This window comes from Hippocampus comes, unplaced genomic scaffold (assembly GCF_001891065.2).
Source record: "Hippocampus comes isolate QL1 unplaced genomic scaffold, H_comes_QL1_v1.1 scaffold96, whole genome shotgun sequence".
NCBI classification, from domain to species: Eukaryota; Metazoa; Chordata; class Actinopteri; order Syngnathiformes; family Syngnathidae; genus Hippocampus; species Hippocampus comes.
In genome coordinates this window covers 315,919-338,774 of record NW_017806074.1, presented here as the reverse complement: position 1 = coordinate 338,774, position 22,856 = coordinate 315,919, and the positions used below count along the sequence as shown (strand labels likewise).

The following is a 22,856-nucleotide window of genomic DNA, read 5'->3' as shown; positions in this document are numbered from 1 at the left end:
GTCGTTTTTTTCGGCAAAAAATGCCTTACTATACATGGTCGTTTTTTTCGTCCAAAAACACCTTACTACTTATGGTCGTTTTTTTTCGGCAAAAAACGCCTTACTATACATGGTCTTTTTTTTCGGTCAAAAACGCCTGACTGTACATGGTCGTTTTTTTCGGCCAAAAACGCCTTACTATACATGGTCTTTTTTTTTCGGCCAAAAACGCCTTCCTATTGATGGTCTTTTTTTTTGGCCAAAAACGCCTTACTATACATGGTCGTTTTTTTCGGCAAAAAATGCCTTACTATATACATGGTCATTTTTTTCGCAAAAAACGCCTTACTATACATGGTCTATTTTTTTGGCCAAAAACGCCTTACTATACATGGTCGTTTTTTTCGGCAAAAAACACCATACTACACATGGTCGGTTTTTTGGGCCAAAAACGCCTTCCTATACGTAGTCTTTTTTTTTCGGCTAAAAACGCCTTACTATACATGGTCGTTTTTTTCGGCAAAAAACACCATACTACACATGGTCGGTTTTTTGGGCCAAAAACGCCTTCCTATACGTAGTCTTTTTTTTTCGGCTAAAAACGCCTTACTATACATGGTCGTTTTTTTCGGCAAAAAACACCATACTACACATGGTCGGTTTTTTGGGCCAAAAACGCCTTCCTATACGTAGTCTTTTTTTTTCGGCTAAAAACGCCTTACTATACATGGTCGTTTTTTTCGGCAAAAAACACCATACTACACATGGTCGGTTTTTTGGGCCAAAAACGCCTTCCTATACGTAGTCTTTTTTTTTCGGCTAAAAACGCCTTACTATACATGGTCGTTTTTTTCGGCAAAAAACACCATACTACACATGGTCGGTTTTTTGGGCCAAAAACGCCTTCCTATACGTAGTCTTTTTTTTTCGGCTAAAAACGCCTTACTATACATGGTCGTTTTTTTCGGCAAAAAACACCATACTACACATGGTCGGTTTTTTGGGCCAAAAACGCCTTCCTATACGTAGTCTTTTTTTTTCGGCTAAAAACGCCTTACTATACATGGTCGTTTTTTTCGGCAAAAAACACCATACTACACATGGTCGGTTTTTTGGGCCAAAAACGCCTTCCTATACGTAGTCTTTTTTTTTCGGCTAAAAACGCCTTACTATACATGGTCGTTTTTTTCGGCAAAAAACACCATACTACACATGGTCGGTTTTTTGGGCCAAAAACGCCTTCCTATACGTAGTCTTTTTTTTTCGGCTAAAAACGCCTTACTATACATGGTCGTTTTTTTCGGCAAAAAACACCATACTACACATGGTCGGTTTTTTGGGCCAAAAACGCCTTCCTATACGTAGTCTTTTTTTTTCGGCTAAAAACGCCTTACTATACATGGTCGTTTTTTTCGGCAAAAAACACCATACTACACATGGTCGGTTTTTTGGGCCAAAAACGCCTTCCTATACGTAGTCTTTTTTTTTCGGCTAAAAACGCCTTACTATACATGGTCGTTTTTTTCGGCAAAAAACACCATACTACACATGGTCGGTTTTTTGGGCCAAAAACGCCTTCCTATACGTAGTCTTTTTTTTTCGGCTAAAAACGCCTTACTATACATGGTCGTTTTTTTCGGCAAAAAACACCATACTACACATGGTCGGTTTTTTGGGCCAAAAACGCCTTCCTATACGTAGTCTTTTTTTTTGGCCAAAAACACCTTACTATACATGGTCGTTTTTTGGGCAAAAAAACGCCTTACTAAACATGGTCTTTTTTTTCGGCCAAAAACGCCTTCCAATACATGGTCGTTTTTTTCGGCAAAAGACGCCTTACTATACATGTTTTTTTTTCCGGCCAAAAACGCCTTACACTACATGGTCCTTTTTTTCGGCCAAAAACGCCTTCCTATGCATGGTCTTTTTTTTGGCCAAAAACGCCTTACTATACATGGTCGTTTTTTTTTTTGTCAAAAAACACCTTACTATACATCGTCGTTTTTTTCGGTTAAAAACACCTTTCTGTACATGGTCGTTTTTGGGGGGGGCTAAAAACGCCTTACCATACATGGTCGTGTTTTTGGTCAAAAAACGCTTAAGTACCCTCTAGAATTCCCCATAAATTTTATTGACTCATCTTATCCAACATGAATCAAAGCAAACCCAATTCGGAGAAGGCTTCCCCTCCTTTTCACTCCTGCTGGAAAGTATACCCGAGGCACCAATCGAGACTTCCAGCTGCAGTCTTATTTCCACAGGCGACATTCCACCGCCACGGGCCGCTTTCTCACTTGGAAAAGTCAGTGAGTGAGTGTGGAGGCGAGCCTGCTCTCCCCTCTGGTTGTCAAAGCGCAGTTGTTGCCTGCTAGCTCAGCTTCGTGCAGGACTTTTTCTCTCTTGCGTGAGCGGGGGAAAAAGATGGCATCCCAGCTGTTCAGGGTCTTGGGGTTTGCTGCACTGCTGATATTCTTGGCGCTTTCAGGTAAGTCCCAACTTTACTTTCTGTTATACTTCTGCAGGGTTTTCACCTCGAGAGCCACAGAAGACATTTGCATCATGTCCTGGACTGAAATGTGCTCATGTTTACGTACCCTGACAAAATTGGTGGACCTTTATCTATGACATGACCGATCAGGCATCAACATTTATCTGATTTTTCATGGAATTCAATTAAACTGTCGGACATTTCAGACAATCACAATCATGAAACAAAACCAAATAAAGAAAAATGAGACAATACCCATGTGGTCAGGGGGTGAAATCCCCCCCACTCCCCCAGTACAAAAAAAAAAAAAATCACAAATTGTACAGTATCAGCGACCTAATAAAAATCCACTCACAACCTGTTCTGGGCCCCAAGCCTAAATCTAGAAACCACAGCACAATCAAATTATCTTCTGGTGTTCTAGTCCTTTCATTCTGTTGTGGTTTGTGTTGCACGTCTGAACATGTTGAGGAATCTTGTTGTCAGGGTTCTTTCTTCAATGTCCATCAAAGTAATTACATTTTTCCTGCAAAACATTGCAATAATGTGTGCTGGTGTCATAGAGCCCTAAGATAATTTATAGCATTATAGTATAGTAGGGAGTGATTTTTACTTTTTCGCCCGCAAAGGCTAAATAAAATGAAAATTGATTGTAAGATTATTGTTCACAGCGAAAGAGACACAAAGTGCTTCCGCTGTTTTATATATATATATATATATATATTTCGGTCATAAGTGTGTGTGTGTGTGTGTGTGTGTGTGTGGGAATTTCTCTTCTTATCTTATTCTTAAACAACGTCAAAATAAAGGCATTCTTCTCTCATGTCAGCACACTAATTCAGAACAGGAGCAGAATTAAATTCCATTGGATATTGCACTACAGCACTTCTTTCTTGTATTTCGTTTTTAAGCAGGCCTTAAAAATGTAAACTCTCAAAGTTTTACATTGAATGCACCAATGTGGTTCAAATGGTTTCTCCAGATGGCACAAAGAAAGCCCTCAAGGGACAAAGGAAAAACAAGAGTGGAAAAAGTGACTCGCTACTCATGCTGTGGAAAAAAAAACTGTTTGCCAAGCTCATTCAAATAGCACATCCAATACATGTTATTATTCCATACAGAAGAGAAAAAGAGATGCATTTTTCACCTCTGGTCAAGTTAAATAATGTACCGCTTCAAGTGGAATAAGGCTCAGTTTATGCCATGAAAGGGAGCCATTCCTGAAAGTCATTCGGTGGGGGTGGGGTGGAGTGTGGCCAAAGTGGGGGTGGGCTCGGATTAGGTGGTGCATGCGTCAGAGGAGTACAACAACGCTGATTGCCATACTGTAGTACATACAAAAGAAATGTGGTGAGATCTGAGTTGTCTTTTGTCCGAACAGAAGTGAAGTCAGGTGATGCCAAGAAGCTGCTCAAGATCCTGAGAAAGAGAGATGGTAGGTGTCAACACAAAAGCACATGACACACAAATTACACATTCCAAATTAATAATGGGTATTCCTTGAGCAATTTGTCAGAACAGCACTGCTTCCTCCCAACAGCCAACGAAATGAAAGAAAACGAATCATGATATTTATCGCTTTTTGTGTGCCTCCTTCAAGGCCTCCTTAGCCGTGTCTCCGACAAAAGTGCAGGAGCTTTGGGCCAAACTTACTCCTTGAACAATTTCTCTTAACAGCACTGCGTCCTCCCAACACCCAAAGATATTAAAAACATTATGATCGTAATAATTATCGCTTTTTGTGTACCACTGTAGTGGCAGGAGTCGCTCGTCCTGCTGCCCCGTTCAAGTCCTCCGTAGCCGTGTCTCCTTCAAAAGCGCAGGAGTTTTTGGCTAAACTGAGCCGAACCAAGAGGAACATTTGGGACCGCAGCAGACCGGACGTGCAGCAATGGATTATGCAGTTTATGTACATGGGCTACGACGAGCAGGTGGGTTGCTTTACTCGCATCCACGTTTGTTTATGATCATCTAAGAGGGTGTTTAAATAGCAAGTCTGATTGATATAGTGCCCGTGAAGGCACCGTGAAGGACGCGTAACGACGTTTCATAAAGGGAAATGATTGCATTCATTGATATGCAGTATGTAACGTTGCTGGTAGTGTAGTTACATAAAACATACAAAAAAAAATTCTTCGGCATCAAATCAAACCACCAAGCACGGCTGCATGCCAGACGTAACTCGCTGGCTGGAGTACCCGATTAACATGCAAAAGGCGATTTGCCACACACACGTGTGCAGTCGGTGACATTTTCACTCTCTTGGTGGTGGCACTTAAAATGCTAATGCGGTGACACTTACTACAATCGCAATCACAGTTTTGCTGCACGGTGCTCTCGCTGTTGAGTTCATAACGGCTGACAACTGGTTTTATTAGCGTTAAGTCTATCAAAAGCTCGATTATTAAATGCAGAGCAGCATGAAGGACGCTAGTTTGATTGATTGGTTTGCAGGCACAAAATCAAAAGGCTGCCATGGATTGTCCATCTTTTATTTGTTTTAAAAAAGTTTTAATTCATATGCATTTTGTAGCACTTCATGGCTGTTCCCCACTTAGTGTTGATTCTTCACAACAACAAAAAAACTATTTTATCTCTTTATGTCTGAAGTCTGAAATATCTGTTCCCCACTTAGTGTTGATTCTTCACAACAACAACAAATAAACAATTTTATCTCTTTATGTCTGAAGCCTGAAATATGGCAAAAAGTTCAAGGGGGGCTAATACTTTCGCAAGGCACTGTATAATGCACTTAACCATTACAGGTGAACTAGCTGAATCGTTTCGCTGTTCACATTGTCGCAGCTAACGTTTGATCAGGGATTGTAAGAGCGTCAGTGGCATGTTGGAGGAGAGAGACTGGCAGAGTCACTGAAAGGTATAAAAGTAGACATCGTCATTCGATACATTCATCAAAGACTAGTTGTGAGTGTCCGCCCATCGGCTCCTTGTTTGAGACAATTAAGTAGGGCAAAAAACGTACTGAAATACTGAACAATAAAAGTACTGAAACATTAAACAGTTGAACATTTGCATTCAGAAGAACAAGCCACAACTTTTTGTGTGTAGCGTATCTTCATGGGTGCAGCTTGCGGTTCACATTCACATCTGCATATAAATTATTTATTCATGTGCATTTTTTTCACATTGATTGCTGGCGCATGCATAGATATTTCTGAGATTGTAATTTACCGGTACTGTACATTAAACTGCTTTAAAACTGCCATCTACCCCTTGTGGTTGTAATAAATGCCAATCATAATGCAAATGGCATGTCGGTTGGTATTAAAATTAGACTTAAGACATACACAAGCGTCTCCCGCAATGACCGCCTTCACGAATGACCTTTGTCGCCATGCTCCTGAAAGGTGAGTGCTGTCAAGCTGTTGGCCTTTTCACCCACCATGTTTTCCTGCTCGCTGAGTTTTCTGAAGGCCGCTTTCACCCAACGTCATTTTAACTCCCCCACCGCCTCCCACTCCCGTCTCTCTCTCTGGCCAGAGGTTGGAGACAGATCTCTCCTACTGGATGGACTTCGCACGCTCCAACGACCACGGACGTCAGCATCACTACGATGAGAACGCGGCCATTGGCCCGCGTGACCCAAACTCATACCGACACGGCGCCAATGTTAACTATGACTATTATTAGCAGCTTGCACGCACACGAGCACCTTTCTGCCGTTGGGGGGTTCTATGCATACTTTTTTTTTTTAATATGCAAAGCAGCTTTCTCCTGCCTTCCTGTGTTCTGCTCACAAATAAAGCCAAAGTACAAGTGAGCTCTCTGTGAAAATCCCGCTTTTCGCTGAAAAAAAAAAAACTGTCCATGTAATAGTTTTTCTGCAACATATACAAATGGTCAGGCTACATGTGTTATTTTCACAAACTATTGACCAGTCTATAAAGTGTGGAAAATGGCCTGCTCTGTTTGATGATGCTTTTTGGGGTCTCCTGAAAAGTGATGCTTTCGGAGGTATGAGGATTCCGCCCGACGCCAGCATTTTATAAAATGTGATCATGTCACATGAAGTCCATAAACGTATTTCTCCATGTAATGTCTCCAACTTGTTCTGCTTCTTATCATTAGCATTGCCAGCGCTGTTAGCTCATTTATTTTGAAATAAGAAATCGCCTTGTCACTTCAGTTTTTTTTGGCACACGAATTAGGTTTGTACTTTGAAAATATTTCCAGTATTTTACCCCACCATTTCCCCTTGAACGCTTTAGCACCCAAAAAAAAAAAGTCACACGACTGACCCATGGCTAAAGAGGACCAATTCCTAAAGGGCATTAAAATTGTCATTTCTTCTTCATGTCAGTGAACAGTTTCGACTTTTACTCCGCTTCGCCATGCTGGATTTTACATCTTAAAAGAGCGGTTTATTTCACCAAATGGCATTAAATGCATATAAAAAATGATCCACTATCTAATTGAATAAGTCTTGTATAACCAACACGTTATATCTAAGCAATACCGTTACAGAATTTAAGGTCAGCACTTATGACACTGACTGTAACAATCTATTGTAAATTATGTGACTACAAGATGAAGGAAGGCTAACATGCATTATTTTGCATTAAATTGTATTTATGCACATCATTATGCTTCAATATGAATATGCAGCCTGCAAAAGGTCTTACATTAAGCCTGTGTGTAAAAAATAAAAAAAAAAGTCAGTGACATTAAAAAAAAAAAGGTTGTGCCACATGTTCTCGTACCAAGAGGCGTTATTGTAAATCTTTTATTAAAATAATTATCTTCCACCTCATAAGAATAATATCCATCCTGATGTGCGATGTTGCCCAAAGTGAAGCACGGTGTCACAGTAACATTTTTTTCTTCGCCAGGAGACAAGAGAATGGCTTATCTTTGATAAAAGCACAAAGCACTTGAGAAATGTCACGTTTTAAATATCTTAAAAATTGACTCGGAAAAAAAAAAAGACAATACGATAGACAAATGACAACCAATGATGCTGTAGGCCATTTTAAATACAGTAATTTGCTTGTACAACCTAAAAAGCTCACGCGAGGAAGGCCTCACAGTGCAATTTGCAAACTCCTTATCAAGGCAACAATCAAAAGTCTTCTCGCAATAAATATCCCAGAATGCAACTCTGCACACGCGTCAAAAATGGTAAGGAGGTCCTGCTTAAATGTGTCGGGTTCGACCTTTCTTCATGCGGGCCGCTTTGGGTTTGGGGATGTACTGGTTGTTGGCCTGGTGCTCCAGTTCTCTGCTGAAGTACTGGATGGTTTTCTTCAGGCCCTCCTCCAGGGGCACCTGTCAACACACAAACACCGTGACGCACTCCAGCTGGACTGCTTGTGTAAGACTGAGTGCCACCCATGCAATGTTAAAAAAAAAAAAAAAAAAAAATTCAAATTACTACAAAATGCGGACCCAGAGAATTTGATTATAACATATATTTAACCTTCAATAGAAGATCAATGGGGCAGGGAGGGAGGGAGTGGGGGTAAGGGAGGCAGACGGTGGCCATCGTGAGAAGACACGTGATCGGTGTCGGGTAGGGAGTGTGGGGGATGGAGGGCGTACGGCACATGTTGAAGTGCGCAGCGGTCAATGCCTCTGGATGCGCTGGATGACGCCTCTGTCCTGACATTGTTGCTATAGCAACCTGCCAGATGCTTCCATGATGTGGCCCAGTCTGAACAGGGCCAGATACCATTTGGACACTTGCTTAAAAGCAGTGTGGACAGTCACCCCGCCTCCCCCCACCACCTCCCACCTGCCCCTCCCAAAAAATAAATACATAATTTTTTAAAAAAAAATCTGATTTGAGGAGGAATTTGTTGGGAATCAGATATGCCTGTGGTCTTGAACTTAGCCCAAAAGAATCATTCATGGGGGGTTTTCTGCAGGCTAGTGCGGCAGGTGCTGTTTTTGTGGATCCTCCGTAGCTTTTATGACATCACGGTAGAGCGAGCGGGAAAGAGCGTGGTTGGAGAGCGCTAAGTTACCGAGTTGCTGATAGCTAGAGTTATTTTAAGTGATGGAGCTTGAAGTATTTCACATCCAGTATCCGCCATTTTGTGCCTGTACAATTGTTGTAACCTGTGGTAACATTGTGAGCAAACTGAATCGAGACTTATTTTTGCCATCATGATATTCAAAACATGCCAATCAACGTGACTACTTTTCTTTGTGTTCAAAGCTTTGACTGACTGTCAAGGAAGTATCTCCGAAGCAGATACTGTACCGAGGTATCTAGTTTGTGGAATCTTAAGCCTATCATGCACCCTGTAACCTGATAACATAAGCTGTCCACTGTGTCCCTGAAAGGGTTAAGATAAATGACTGGCAAAGTGATATCATGTTTACAGGGGTTCATACCACTGGTTCCCAGGCCAGCATCATCTTGGCTTTTCGGATGTCAGGCTTCCGCCTTTGTGGGTCATCCTGGGCCTCGGGAAGGAACTGGATCTGACTTCTGCTCACTGTGGGAGTGGACAAAATGGGCTTGAAATGACCGGAACAATAATAATAAGACCCCCTTACTCGGTGTGCAAACAAGTATACAAACAGTTCCGTAAAACCTATTCTTGTTCTTGTCAAGTGGTGTGGAAGAGGTGAGCTTCATTATTATTATTGTAATATTTTTTTTAAACAGTCCAACCTTGATGGAGTGACTATTGTGTCGGATGAACAAAATAATGACAGAACATGGTTGCTGCGCTGGTTTTGTGGATTTGCATCCAAACCACAGATTTACATGACTCAAGATGAGCCAAATGTGAGTTCAACGCATGCCCTCTCGAACAGATGGCAACCCACCCAGAGTTGAATCAATCTGTGGATTCCAACGGCACGAGTGAGACAGAGAGGAACATTTTGGGATTTGAATTCCTCTTTAAATGCACATTCACATCATCACCGGCTGTTGTTAGTGGCTCAGTATAAGGGCACTTCCACACAGAGAAACCGTGGAGGAGATGGCAATTGAGTCAGCATTCTTTGGAATTGGGTACCGTAGCATCTGGCGCTGTCGTTTGGCCGGCTGTTGTTTTGTATAGCTACCGTATTCTCCGCACTGTAAGGCGCACCTAAAAGCATTCCATTTTCTCAAAAGCCGACAGTGCGCCTTAGAATCCGATGTGCCTTATATGTGGATCAATATTCACATTTCCTGGAGGTCGTATTTTAAATGTTCTGGAAAGTGCTTTGCTTCAGCGCTATATCAATAAAGCTGTATTGTATTGTATTCCCTTTAGCGCAGCTCCATCTAGTGGATGCATAACGCAAACTCAGCCACTATGGTCACTTCTATTCTATGCGCGTTATAATGCGGTGCGCCTTATACTCCGAAGTGCCATATCGTGCAGAAAATACGGTACTAAAATGAGAATTTTACCGCTGTGCCTTTGCAGTCCAGCAATCCATGTCATATTAACGAGTGTGGTATTATTTGAACAGTCAACAACTTTAAACCTTCAAGGACTTCATCCTTTTCCGCACAAAGCGCATCTTAATGCGGAGGGAGAAAGGTGCGAGGGTGGGACAGACCGGCACCGAGATAGCGGGGCTCGAGACAGCGCGCACATCCGATGACAAATATCGATCGATCGGGCACCCTTACCGACGAGACTTTTGATGAGCTGAGCGAACTTCAGTATGGTATGCTCCTCTGGGTTCCCCTGCAGATTGAAAACACATTTGGGTGTTGGTTTAAGGTTACAGGAGGATGAGGGAGTTTGGGTTTGGTGTGCCAAAGGTTTAATGTAAAATGTAGTGGCTCATGAAGAGGAACTCACCAGATTGACCGGACTGCTGATGTTACTGTTCATCAACAACACCATGCCGTTAACCAGGTCACTGGAATTCCAATCACACATAGAAATGAATTTACAATGGGCTCCATTCATGTGAATTCTATAGCGGTGGGGCCTCGCTTCATGGGAGTGACGTTCCCTCCCAATTCTTTCGGTTCATCCTAATAACAGAAGCTTCCATATGTCGGGACAGAAATGTTTCATTCGAGCTTTTCCTCCCCCATTTAAAAATTCACAATGGGCAAAAGTCAGGCGAGACGTGGCAGAGTCAGCATGTATTCACTCTCTCCGATATGTTGAACACCGGTTTCTATCCATGTTGCTCCATTAGGGCACGAGCAAGAACTTTGAAGATGATCTATGGCGGAATCTAATAATTCAACCGGCTTTATACAGTGTAACCTCTCAAGTCAAATATCCTTGTGGTTGAACCTTCAGAATTCTAACGAAACTCGGAAATTGTGGTTAAAAAAATAAATAAAAATCACACAGGCAGCAAACAGCCATCCACTAAATAACGAGACAATCTACACAACAGGAGAAGTGCAGCTTCAGGAAAGGGAGAGGGAAGTCTTGAACAGGTGAGTTTAGAGTCAACCGGCTCAAAAAGCTTGGCAAGACGGGACCTAGCAAACTGGGGTGCATTTGTAAGACTGCTTTAAAATTTGAGCAATGACTCCGAGGTCTGGAGGTTTTACTGTGATCGAAAGTCATGCAAAAATAACCTCAAGAAACCCAGTGTCGATAAGTCCTTGGACGTGGCGGTTTATTGTTGTTGGTGCCAAAACGTGAACGCAGCTTGTCAGCTTGTCATCGATGGGCTTAAGGCATGCTGCAGGTTGGGGAGCGTGATTGGCATTTACGAACATGTGCACAGGAGAGCAAACAAAGCGTGAAGGAAAGCACGATCAATCAATTGTGTACTCTAACTGCTATTTTGGACCTTGAGGCTTGTGCATCAAAGCAGGTTTTGATCCATTTGGTGGTGTATGTGGAAGGACAAAAAAAAAAAAAAAAAACAGGCATGTTGTAGAATTTTTCAATCAAGTACTGTATGATGCGGGATTCTTTCCGATGAAGAATGAAGGAAAACAGAGTGTAACCTAAAAATGCAAACAGCTCTGCAATCGTACTCTTCTAAGTTGCATTCGCAAACCTCCAATCGTTTGACTTTTTCTTGGGCTTTGCAGTCAACCTTTTACTGCGCCACGTGCCGATGCACTCTTGCGCTGCTCCACAAACTAGTTCATGGCCTTCAAATGCCATAATTTGTGTAACTAGTCATATGAACAACACTTTAGGTTATAAATATGAAAAAAAAAATCCAAGGAAGGACTGATACCAAATGAGCGTGCCTTCTTGTGCCGTTTGTAACCTCAAACTGTCATATGTCCTGACCGCCGGGAACTGAGCATCCCGCACTCTTTGGACAGATCCAAGGTTGAACACTCAAGGAAGTAAGGAAGTCTACTCGAATTGGTTCATTTCCACAAAGTCACATGTTACATCATTAACGCTCTCATCACTTCTTGCCAGACTGATTAAGATAAGATAACCTTTATTTGTCCCACACTGGGGAAACTTGCAGTCTACAGCAGCAAAAAAAAAAAAAAAAGGGGGAGAAAAAATAAAGTGTTTCATTGCACAAAATAAATGTTTCAGAAAAGAACTGTACACAGTTCAATGTAAGTGCAATATAAAATACAGCATTATAATAATAAAATAATAATAATAAATAAAATAATATATAAAATATATAAATATAAAAAATCAATTAAAAAAATTAATCATAAAAAAAAAAATAATGATTCCATTCATGAATCAAAGGGAAAATCACGTTCCTCTATGAAACGCCTGAGCATCTGTCCTTTACTTTAACACAAATGAAATTTGTCAACACAAATATAGCCTTCACGGGGTACATCTATTCGCAGAGATGCAACGGAATCCTTATTTACGACGTGCTTTTCGGGGGCTGGAGCACGAGAATTAAAGTGGAACTGACAAACGTTAAGAGTCACCCCAGTGGACATACCAAACGGGATTGAATTCGAGAAGAATGTTTCCCTTCTTACCTTACGTACTGGAAGGCTCTTGTTTGGGAACCGGTGCCATAAACCTAGCGCAACAACAGGAGATTAATTAGCACGGCGCAACACGGGTGTCTACCCGTGTCGCGAAATGCATTGAATTACACGCGCCATCAGTTGATTACGTTTGCCTTGGAGTAATTGCATTTTACATTCACTTAAATTGGAAGACAACGTTGTTTACTAATGCTGCGGCTAGACTGGTTTCGAGTTACCGTATGCCTTTTGAATAATAAGAAATTAAGTATGAACACAGCTTCACGCAGGAACGCTCTTTCCACTTGGTACAGAACTTCATCGGAACAAACAGGACTCGCTCACTCGTGATATCGCATGCAGTGATACACGACTGGAAAAGAAAAGAGAGACTTTGCGACACCGTAGTGGCCACCACGCACTTTGCAGAAAAGTCACAATATTCGGTGTAGGGCGTGGTCAACGTCTTGAGGCTTTTTGGACACATTTTCAGTTGGGATTCATTCAACATGGCCTCGGCGCAGTACATTAAAATGTTTTTAAAAAAAATTTATAATACATTTCTAGTTGTAAAACATAATTTTATATTCATGTACATGAAAAGTTTGGGATTTCTTGGGAAGCATGTGCAAGGGAGTTATGAAGCACTTCCTCCTTTGTGTTAAAACAAATGTTAATTTTGATGATCCGCACCCGTCATTAAAAAAAAAAAAAAAAAAAAGAGATTAAGTCTGTATGCATGCGGCCCAGTATCGGTGGATGGGGCCCCCTGCTCTACACACAAGGGTGTCAAAGTCTGACCACTGCATATGTGCAAAAAATAGGTCAAAATTGAACATTCAAAAATTCATCATAATACAAAGCTCACTTCCTGTTCATTTTAAACTACGGCCGCAATTTTTGTTTGTACAGCTACACGTGCCTGCCAATTTTCGTAGGCCTAGGTTTACTGTACCGCGATTGGTTTTCATTTTTCTACTGCAGGTGGCGCTGCAGAGCCATTTTGTTTTCATTGATTATGACAACTACCTAATATCAATTTCCCCCCCCCCCCACCAGGGCCAATGAATGTGCAAAGTTTGGTGACTTTTCGTGCATGTTAAGGTTTTCCAAAATGCGATAATCATAATTTACAATGATAAGAGTAATCATTTCTGACCGGGTACTAAATAAAAGGAAAAAGAGAAGCGAGCCAATACATTTTCAGTGCAGTGTATTTCACCAGTAGGGTGCAAACAATAGGAAAAAAAAAAATAAAATCTTGGAGGGGGTGATTGGTGGCTCTTACTGTGAGTGGTTCCCCCTGGAGAGCCTGCAGGATGAAGTTACTGACAACTCGCCCATCGTTCATGTGCATTCGGGAGCCGAACGTGTTGAAGATTCTCGCCACTCGAACCTCCACTCCTTCCTGGGAGCACAGAAAATACAGCCAATCCCTTGAAAAGAGGTGCCATATTGCTGCCAATTATCCGAGCTTTTCATCTTTTCTTTATGTCCTCGTGTATTCAGTGAAATTCGAATCAATGCTCCCCCCGCCCCAACACACACTTTTCAATGAAATGACAGCTTCACACCAATAAAATGTTAAATATAAATTCCATAAGTGTCATTTGCTCTTGAGGACAATATTATGCCCGCACGCTCGACAAAACGAGACCACGTGCTTCACACACAACTTTGCTTTTTGAAAATCATTAGCCTTCGCAGGTGGACGTCATGTATCAATGCTCACATTTCGGTGGCTGAGAAACATGAATAAAAACATGAAAATTATGCAGAACGCTTGGCTAAATGGGGAATTTGTAGACCAAATGTATTCGGCGCAGTGAAGGAGAGCAGACACAATGGAGACAAGGTGTTGAAAAGGTCATCCAAGTTGAGCTTGTAATAGGTTATGCATTCATACACGACTGCATAGTCAGACACGTGCTTCCACATCTTAAGTGTGTGAATGTGGGAGGGGGAAGCGATATTAATAGTGTTCAAAAAATTAGAAAAATTTTGGAATATCCATATCGACGTGGCGTTAATGTAGAATTGCGTTGCTTGACTGGAACCTGGACTCCGTCCCATCGTACTGCTTGTCCTCACTCGTCTCACGGGTGGTCTCCCTCTTAAAAGTATTCACCTTACAATCCTCTCAGCTTTTCATGTCTTTTTGACCACACCTTACATGCTTTTCATGCGATCGGTTGTGTAACTGTAGTCGCCACGTGTAAATGTTAATGGATTTTGATGACATGACTGGGCAATAGATGGACGACACGATAATTTTGTCCCTGCGCACCGGTGACTGACAGTTGATTATCGAAAGCAGGATGCTTCCAAGAATGATCCCAATGAGTGTTGAAAAATAAATAAATAAAAAATAACGAGCAGCTGAGTAAGGACCAGAGGCTGAGGGCGATAAATAAATATCACTTGCCCGAAGCAAAGGCAAAAGAAGTCAATCACATCAGCCTATTAAAGGCTGACATCAATCACATTTTCTGCCGCAAACCACTGCCGCATTTTGTGCGTGTCAATCAACCTCCCGTTCAACGTTACAAAAACAAATGCGACTTCGAGTGTGAATGAACACATGAAAAGATCGATTTCACAAAATAAATAAATACATAAAATTCTGAATCGGATATCACGCCCCTACAGGGTGAATATCGCCTTCATGTTGCCACAGGCAATTCAATAGGACTGCAGTGGCCCAGTTAAAAAGATATGAATACATTACTAATTCATTATTTTATTGTTGTTTACGTCATCAGGATTACTAATTTTTGTAATGTAACTCCAAAAAAAATAAATAAATAAAAAATCACAGAAATAAAGCAAAACCAATTTGATGAAAAAAATGGGAGACCTGAAAATCAACAATGGCTACAGGCATATCTAATTTCAAATAGATTCCTCCTCAAATTCAATTTTTAGGGCTGCCTGTCCACAATATATTTACAAAGTGTCCAGCTGGGATCTGGCCCTTTTCAGTACCAATTAACCGCCAAAAACGAGGGATGATTGTATCAGTAAACCTGTTCAGGGACACGCGGCATTGAAAATGGATGGATGTACTGTATAGCTGAGTGTAATGATACCTGCTTCATGTAGGCGTAACACATGGTCTCGGCAACACGTTTCCCTTCATCGTAGCATGCTCGAGGACCGATGGGATTTACGTGGCCCCAATACTCTTCATTTTGGGGGTGCACCTCAGGGTCTGCAGGAAAAACATTTCAGTCATTAATGGTTTAGCAATTTGGAAAGCAATCCCCTCAGGTGGCTACCAAAAACAATAACAATAATAATATGATGAGTGATGAGTACTTTATAATGTGACACAATAATGAAAAGCGACTCTTACCTCCGTAAACTTCCGAGGTAGAAGCCAAAAGAAGCCTGGCGCCCACTCGTTTGGCCAAACCTAAGCGATAAAACAACAGCCTTTGTCTATGAGGCACAAAGAAGCAACTGTGCAATTAATCGTGAATGGATGCAGGAATAACACGTGGGCCAGAGGGCACAAACATCTAGCAAGGCTACAAAATCAGCAAATACATTCCCAATGCACAACCACTTTACCAAGAATAGTTCACTTTGTCCAGGCTAATGCTCATTTTTTTGAACCCATTCAACAAATTGAAACGGTACAGTATTACCGTATTTTCCACACTAAAAGGTGCACTGGATTATAACGCGTACCTTCAATGAATGGCTTATTTTTTTCATTTTTTTAATATATTGGGCGTGTTCCAGCTACGTAACCCCTCGCCTTAAAGTTGAACTCTGCGTTGTAAAAATGTCTCTTGCAAGGAGCCATTTTGGGGTCTTGATACAGTCAAATATACAGCAAGCCACGAAATATTACCGTAATGACCATATAAAAGGCGCATCGGATTTTAAGGCACGCTGTCAGCTTTTCAGAAAATGGAATAATAATAATACATTTTATTTATAAGCACCTTTCACAACACTCATGGACACTTTACAATCAAGAGCAAAACAATCAAACTACAGAAGGCTTTTAGGTGCGCCTATTAGGTGCGGAAAATACGGTAATCCATTTCAGACTCACCGAGCATGTTGAGAGTGCCGATGGTGTTGGTCTTGATGGTTTTGATGGGGTTGTACATGTAATTGGGGGGAGAGGCTGGAGAGGCCAGGTGGTAGATCTGATCCACTGCCGTAAGAGAAAAAGCTAAGTGTGACTTGGCTCAACAGTCAACTGGCAATCAAATACCACGACTATATAAGTGGCTTCGTCGAGTTGCAAGAGATGGGCAAACGACGGCCCATTCGCGGCTTTTTAATGTGCCATCGCAGCAGCATATGAAGGTCTGGATGCCAGCCGTACTGGAGATGACAGGTTAGCTTACCGCTCGGTAGCTGGTTAGACGCAACACGGTGTGTTTACTGGATCACAAGCAGCAAACACAGATTTTGAGTAAGAGTCAAAACTCCAGAATTTAGAAACAAATTAATTTACAGGGTCTGAGTGGTTTAAGTGGCCGAAATGACTCGGCAGATTGTTCATTCTCACAGGCTCACAGTTAATCTAAACAGCTTTGGTTGCTTTGGCCGAGATGGTCCAATTCTGATCCCAAGGTGTGTGGGGCCGGAAAAAAAAAAAAAAATCCAATTACTTTTTGTCGTTCCCTCACCCTCAATGTAGAGTGGCTCCACCACGTCATGATTGATGAGCTCAAAGTTTTCATGGCCGAGCCAGTGCTCCACATTCCTTTTTCTCCCGGTGAAAAAGTTGTCCACCACAGTCACCTCGTGGCCATCCATCATCAGCTTGTCAGTCAGGTGGGAACCCACAAAACCCGCACCACCAGTAATCTAGGAAAAAAAAAAACAACACATTTTTAATACAAATCAAGAAGTGGGCTACAACACAAAGTCACAAGCAGAAAAATGACATGACTGACTGACATGCCTATGCCATAAAATTGTCAACGTGACAAATGTGTAAAAGTTCCAAGATCCATTAAAAAGAAAAAACAGGTGCAAACAGGAAAGCGTATCTATCTAGCTGTGTTACTTTTCTAAACATAAGCCATAGCAAAACCAGCATGCTGCCCCCCAAAAAATAAAAACCATCAAAGTAACCCCATGCTCCAGCCCCACTCAAAGTGCGAGTGCACATTTTGTTTGTTTGTCTTACATACCAGAATCCTCTTTCGATCCTTCTCTGACAGAAATTTCACAGGTGGGTATTTTTGAGAAAAACTGTAGAAGAGAAGATTTAAAAAAAAAAAAAAAAAAAACACTTGTTAAGCTGAAAATCTGTAAGGAGGAGGGAAGAGTATGCAAGACGGACGCTGAAATAAAAACCCTGTGATAAATATTTTGTGCTAACAATCACCATGAAGCACTCGACTGACAAAATGCACCGTTGTGGCACTGAAAAAAACGGCATCCTCCTAAGTCTATCACATATTTTTTGACACATGGAGCAAAGCGGTAACTGAATCATAATAAGTATTTTCTGCTCTATTCAGTTGACATAATGTCCTGTTTTTGAATGAAGGGATGGAAATTAAAACTCTTTTTTCTTTCATCAGATTTATCTATTAATACTTTGCTCTGTTGCAGTGATAATTTTGGTTTCCTGTTCTGTCAGATGTCAACCTGTTTTTCAAAAAAAAAAAACAAAAAAAAACAACGAACACAAACCTCTGCTCCAAATCACGAATCTGGTCACGTAGTGGAGCCACAGCCTTAAACGAAACGACAAGTACATGCCATCAGATCACATTTGAAAAATGTATTTGTCAGGAACAAAAATGTATAACAGTCAGGGTTCAGACATTTAAAAAAAAAAAAACATCAGATCACATTTGAAAAATGTATTTGTCAGGAAGAAAAATGTATAACAGTCAGGGTTTTAAAAAAAAAAAACAAACATTGCTGTCGATAGACCCTTCTCAATGTGTTCTGGAATACGACATATTGTATAGTGCTATCTCTATATTTCGATATAGAGTGCATTTGTGCTCTTTCTTTATTCATTACAGGGCTTGAACGTAATGGACCATTCAAGAAGTTAATTGACAAAGACCCCGAGCACGCATGCAAATCAAACAAGTATGGCTTCACCAGAAGAAAGTTGTTGGAACGTGCAAAAGGTGCCATCGCTATTCGACACGTTAGGAGCTCTCCAACAAGGAACCCCGCAGAAACAGCGGTGCCGCCAGTCATCCGGGAGTTCACACGATTCTATGGTTTTGTTGCGGACAGGAAATAGCTGACACGCGCCATTCAGGTGGCTTCGCAATATCCCAAATGTGAAAAGATGTAAACCTGGCAGCCAGTATCTTATTTTGAAGACGCGTGTAAACGTTATCATAGCGACCAGAGAGTGTTGCTAGGACGTTCCTCGTGTCATGATTCGTGTTCGTGTTTATTATTCTGTTTAGAAAATACCACAGTTTTCATGCAGGTCATATCATATTACTGTATTTTGTTGTATTTATCAGTCACACCTTAAACTGCCGGTTCCTGAAAATATTGCCTGACATCAAACTGGTCCGTTGAGCAAAAAAAGTCGGGGGCCGTCGTCTTAGACTTTATTTTTAGAATAAATACTTCATGGACTGATCGCGAAACAGCAGTAGATAAAGTAGACAGGCACATCAAAATATAAAGTTTTGACATTTTGGATATGTTTTTAAATAATTTAACACCACAGTTAGTTTTTTTAATGGCAGAAACACCAGCTTTTTTTTTTTTTAGTGTGTTCAGTTTCTATCATATATTTGTTCTGAGACACCACTGCGGGAGCACAGCATGGTTCCGTTCAACAATAAACCATGTGACAGCTCTTATCACGATCATTATGCAGAAGTGTCATTTATAGCTAACATTAATGCTCGGGGGTGATTTCAAAGCAGCGGGATATTTGAATATGAGATGACCAGATATATTTCAATTTACCTACGATGCTTTAAACCATAAGGTCACCACGATAAGGGAAAACGGCAGCACTGTGATAAGCCAGCCGGAAAGTGATTACAATTTGTGTTAGAGTCTGGCACATAAACAAACATGCTGACATCAAATAGCGCTGCACGGGATGTGGCTAATAGTAGAGGGAAGTAATTATATGGTGTAAAACACATGGAGGGTGGTTCTGTACTTTTTTATATCACTGTGCACGTGACAGCAAATGGTCAGGTGAACGCAGGGATAAATGCCACCAAAACTCACCTCATTAATCTTCTGCTCAATCTCCATCTCCCCGTATTCTTTGATCGATCTACGACGAGGGAAACATCAAGCACAAGGAGACCAGTGGCTATGAGCGGTAGGATAATGACAGTCATAATCACAAGCAGAGTTGTGGGGAATAAAGTGGCAGAACGTTTACAAAGAGGAATCTAAATCTTTACCTCACAGTTGTGTATTTGCCCCAGACAGCTGAAAGAGAAGAGAGATACAATTCAACATATTAGAACCAACCAGCCCAATCATCCATCCATATCAAAAGGCCCGTGTATGTCCAAATGTGGTTTTAAGGTTAGATTTAGCTGGTGCGGGCTTAATCAGGTGCGTGTTGTAGTCCTGAAATGACGGCACATAACCCATATTTCGGCAAAAATGATCGGAGCACTTTTCCGTTGATGAGAGCATTGGTGGGATCACAAGTGGACAACACGAATGCGGGGAAACGCCACCTCTCCAACACAATTTTCTGCCAACTCATTTTGCTCCTTTCCAACCTTTTTGAGCAATCTGATCCATGTTTTTTTACGCCCATCTGCCAACTATTTTTGCTCCTTTCCAACCATTTTGAGCAATTTCATCCATTTTTTTTTAATGGCCGGAACGATACGGACGTCGCAAGTTAGCTAATCGCTGTACTTGTCACGTGGTAATTAAACAAGCCACGATAGTAGGCAATTTTAACAGAGAGCAAGCCTTCCGCAGGGATAACATTATGTTTAAGTGTTTGAATAGAAAATACAATGTTGTCATGTTTTAAAGTTTCATCTTGTTACATGCTTGATTGACCTCGAAGTGCTTGTGTTCAGAACATTTTGCACACATTCGAAGCACAGAGAATCAGGGGTCAATTGCGCTCCTCATCTCACAGAGAAAGATTTAACCCTCACTAGTAGACACGCTGGCGCCTGTTAACCAACAACTTGGAAAGGAAGATTTAACTATGGACGGAAGGGAGTGCTTGTACGCTCCATCATGAGAAAGGGTCACGAGCCAGGTTACCGGCAGATCAATTCAGGGAGACAGCGCTCATTAAAATGTCTACGTGTCTATTAGTTTATGGATGTTGGTGTTGATACCAAGAGAATGCTTTGTACTTGGGGGACCACTGAGGGGCCCCTATGGGGCCGCCCATGTGTGCGGCATGTTAATGAAGATGGGAGTGTTTTTCTGATATATTCCTTGTAATTTGCATATACAGTCAATAAAAAGGCCAGCAGAGGTTGCAGAGGTCGGGTGGTATCAGTGGGAAGCGCACACGAAGTGGCTTCGTAGAAAACTGCACCTCCTGCCAGCAGAGAAAGACAATCGACAATGTCACCATTTCAACTTTTTTGGACATGTTTCTTCTCTTGCAAATATGAAAATGCAAAATGCCAATGCAGCTCCACCCCCACTGAAAATTTAAGGCGAACTGTCGAGAGGAAGATGAAGGAACAGAAATCAAACAGAAAGTACGGATGATCTCAAGGCCAATATCGACGTGGGCTGCAATAACACCTAAATTGTGCCAAAGGCTGATCAGCTTCATGCCACGTCGTCTTCATGTTGGTTTTGTTTCGGAGTGGCTTGACACAGAGAATTCCGCAGCTGCAGCACATGTCATGCAGACGTCTGTATGTGGTGGTGCTTGATGCGCTGACAACAGCCTCAGTACACTGCTTATGACGCTCCCCCAGGTTCACCAATGCTTTACGATACACTCCAGGCTGTGGTCACCCTTTTGTGCATCTTTTACAGCCCTATCCCCCCGCCCTTCTATTTAACATTCTATACATACTGTATATTTTAATACAGTGCTGCGTGAGCATCCGGCCCTTTTTTCCTTACAGAGGCTGTCAATGATGGTTTTTTTGCACATATTTCTAGAACCTACTAAACCATACTTTGCCATTTTAAGGAGGGATTTCAAATATGGCGGGGCAGAATGGCTCAATCTGACCATGTCAAAGGGTCCTTGAGCAAGATACTGAAATTGAAATAAATAAAGGTGTGAAATACTTCTCCTTGTGTGTGGTGAACTAATAAAATGTACAGGATTCAGACTTTGATGGGCACAGCTGGTGTTGGTGACGTTTCCGTGACTATTTTAAATCAAAGATAGTGTAATATAATATGTATGCAAATTACATGATTTGGGTTTGGAGTTGTGTTAATGTTGGTGCGCAGCAAAATAGGATAGCAATATAAAATATCATACTTAAAGGAAGCAGTGTCTGGTTAAGTCAAGCAAGGTGCTCTATTATCTTAAGAGTAGCGATTTTGGAGGCTCAGTGAGACAATACACAGCGATACGACCGTCATGTTTAGAAGGGATGACAAAGGCAAATAAGAAGCACATGTTTTACTCACAGGCAATGTAGGCAATCAAGGCCAGGGCAAAAAGTAGCTTAACCATTCTTCTGTTTGATCCTGATATCATCCAGATGACTCGCTTCATCCTCCGCGACGTGCAACGAGTCTCGCATGCGTTCAACTAGAGCATGTTGGCTTGATATGTCGCTCCGCGAGCTTTGAAGTTAAAGAGCGTCACTCCTCGTTGTCAGGCTTTTCATTTAAGAAGTCCCACACGTTGTTTATCGGCGAGTTAGCTGCTGCTGCGTTAACGCCAATCAGAAACAGTTTACGTGGCTAACCGAATAACTCACACAAGTAACATTACGAGGTCAAGAGCCAGGTGTTAACGCTGTTCGGCGTCATTATTACGACATTTGCCGTCCACCTGCGTTTACCCCCTGCTTACCCAGAGATTTCAAACATTAGCGGGCATATCTTTAGCCAATATTTGAAACCTTTGACGCCAGAGAGGAGCAAAATGTACACACCGCAGCCAATGAACAGTTAGCATCCGGCTAGCCAATTTGGACCATTAAAGCAGCGTCCAAACTACTAACACGAGAAAACAACAGTTGACGCTACCTATATGTTAAACGTTTCGCGTCATTAAAAAAAAAAATTTAAAAGTGACACGTTACAACTTGTTCGAATGTATTTCAGCCTGTCAACTTCCTGTACACAAGTAGTGTTTTTTTTCTTCATGGAGACAAATAGCTGTTGATTGAATATGACTTGGTGTAATACCGCCACCCCTGGTAAGGATGGATCATCGCAACAATATTTTTGATTGATTAAAAAAAAAAGCCCTGTATTTCAGGCTCCACGCGGTGACTCCACGTTTTGTTTTGCGTTCACTATTACAACAACTACAGTCATTAAATGGCAAAATTGTGTTATTGAATTGATATTAGATTATTACTAATACAAGATATTGAATCATGTGTTTTTATTTGCTTCTGTGTCGGTGGTCAAATT

At 41.5% G+C, this 22,856-nt stretch overlaps 2 protein-coding genes and 1 long non-coding RNA gene across 3 annotated transcripts in view; 1 reads left to right on the top strand and 2 right to left on the bottom strand.

Moving 5' to 3' along the window:
• The window catches only part of LOC109530640 (uncharacterized), a 10,603-nt gene extending 8,375 nt beyond the window's left edge, over positions 1-2,228 (bottom strand). Inside the window, exon 1 of the long non-coding RNA XR_002171038.1 lies at positions 2,146-2,228. This is a non-coding gene — a long non-coding RNA (uncharacterized LOC109530640). The remainder of the gene's footprint in view (positions 1-2,145) is intronic.
• Positions 2,229-2,265: 37 nt separating this feature from the next.
• On the top strand, positions 2,266-6,248 carry ecrg4a (ECRG4 augurin precursor a). The gene is made up of 4 exons (XM_019894512.1): positions 2,266-2,464; positions 3,849-3,902; positions 4,223-4,398; positions 5,969-6,248. Exons 1-4 carry the CDS (start codon positions 2,401-2,403, stop codon positions 6,116-6,118), a joined length of 444 nt encoding a protein of 147 aa, XP_019750071.1. The 5' UTR covers positions 2,266-2,400; the 3' UTR covers positions 6,119-6,248.
• A 788-nt stretch (positions 6,249-7,036) lies between these two features.
• On the bottom strand, positions 7,037-21,984 carry uxs1 (UDP-glucuronate decarboxylase 1). The gene is made up of 15 exons (XM_019894511.1): positions 21,897-21,984; positions 19,712-19,739; positions 19,530-19,578; positions 17,997-18,040; positions 17,489-17,549; positions 16,979-17,159; positions 16,393-16,497; positions 15,682-15,741; positions 15,416-15,537; positions 13,615-13,734; positions 12,336-12,379; positions 10,243-10,303; positions 10,068-10,125; positions 8,825-8,928; positions 7,037-7,753 (listed from the first exon to the last, which is right to left on the bottom strand). Exons 1-15 carry the CDS (start codon positions 21,982-21,984, stop codon positions 7,622-7,624), a joined length of 1,257 nt encoding a protein of 418 aa, XP_019750070.1. The 3' UTR covers positions 7,037-7,621.
• Positions 21,985-22,856: the final 872 nt, after the last annotated feature.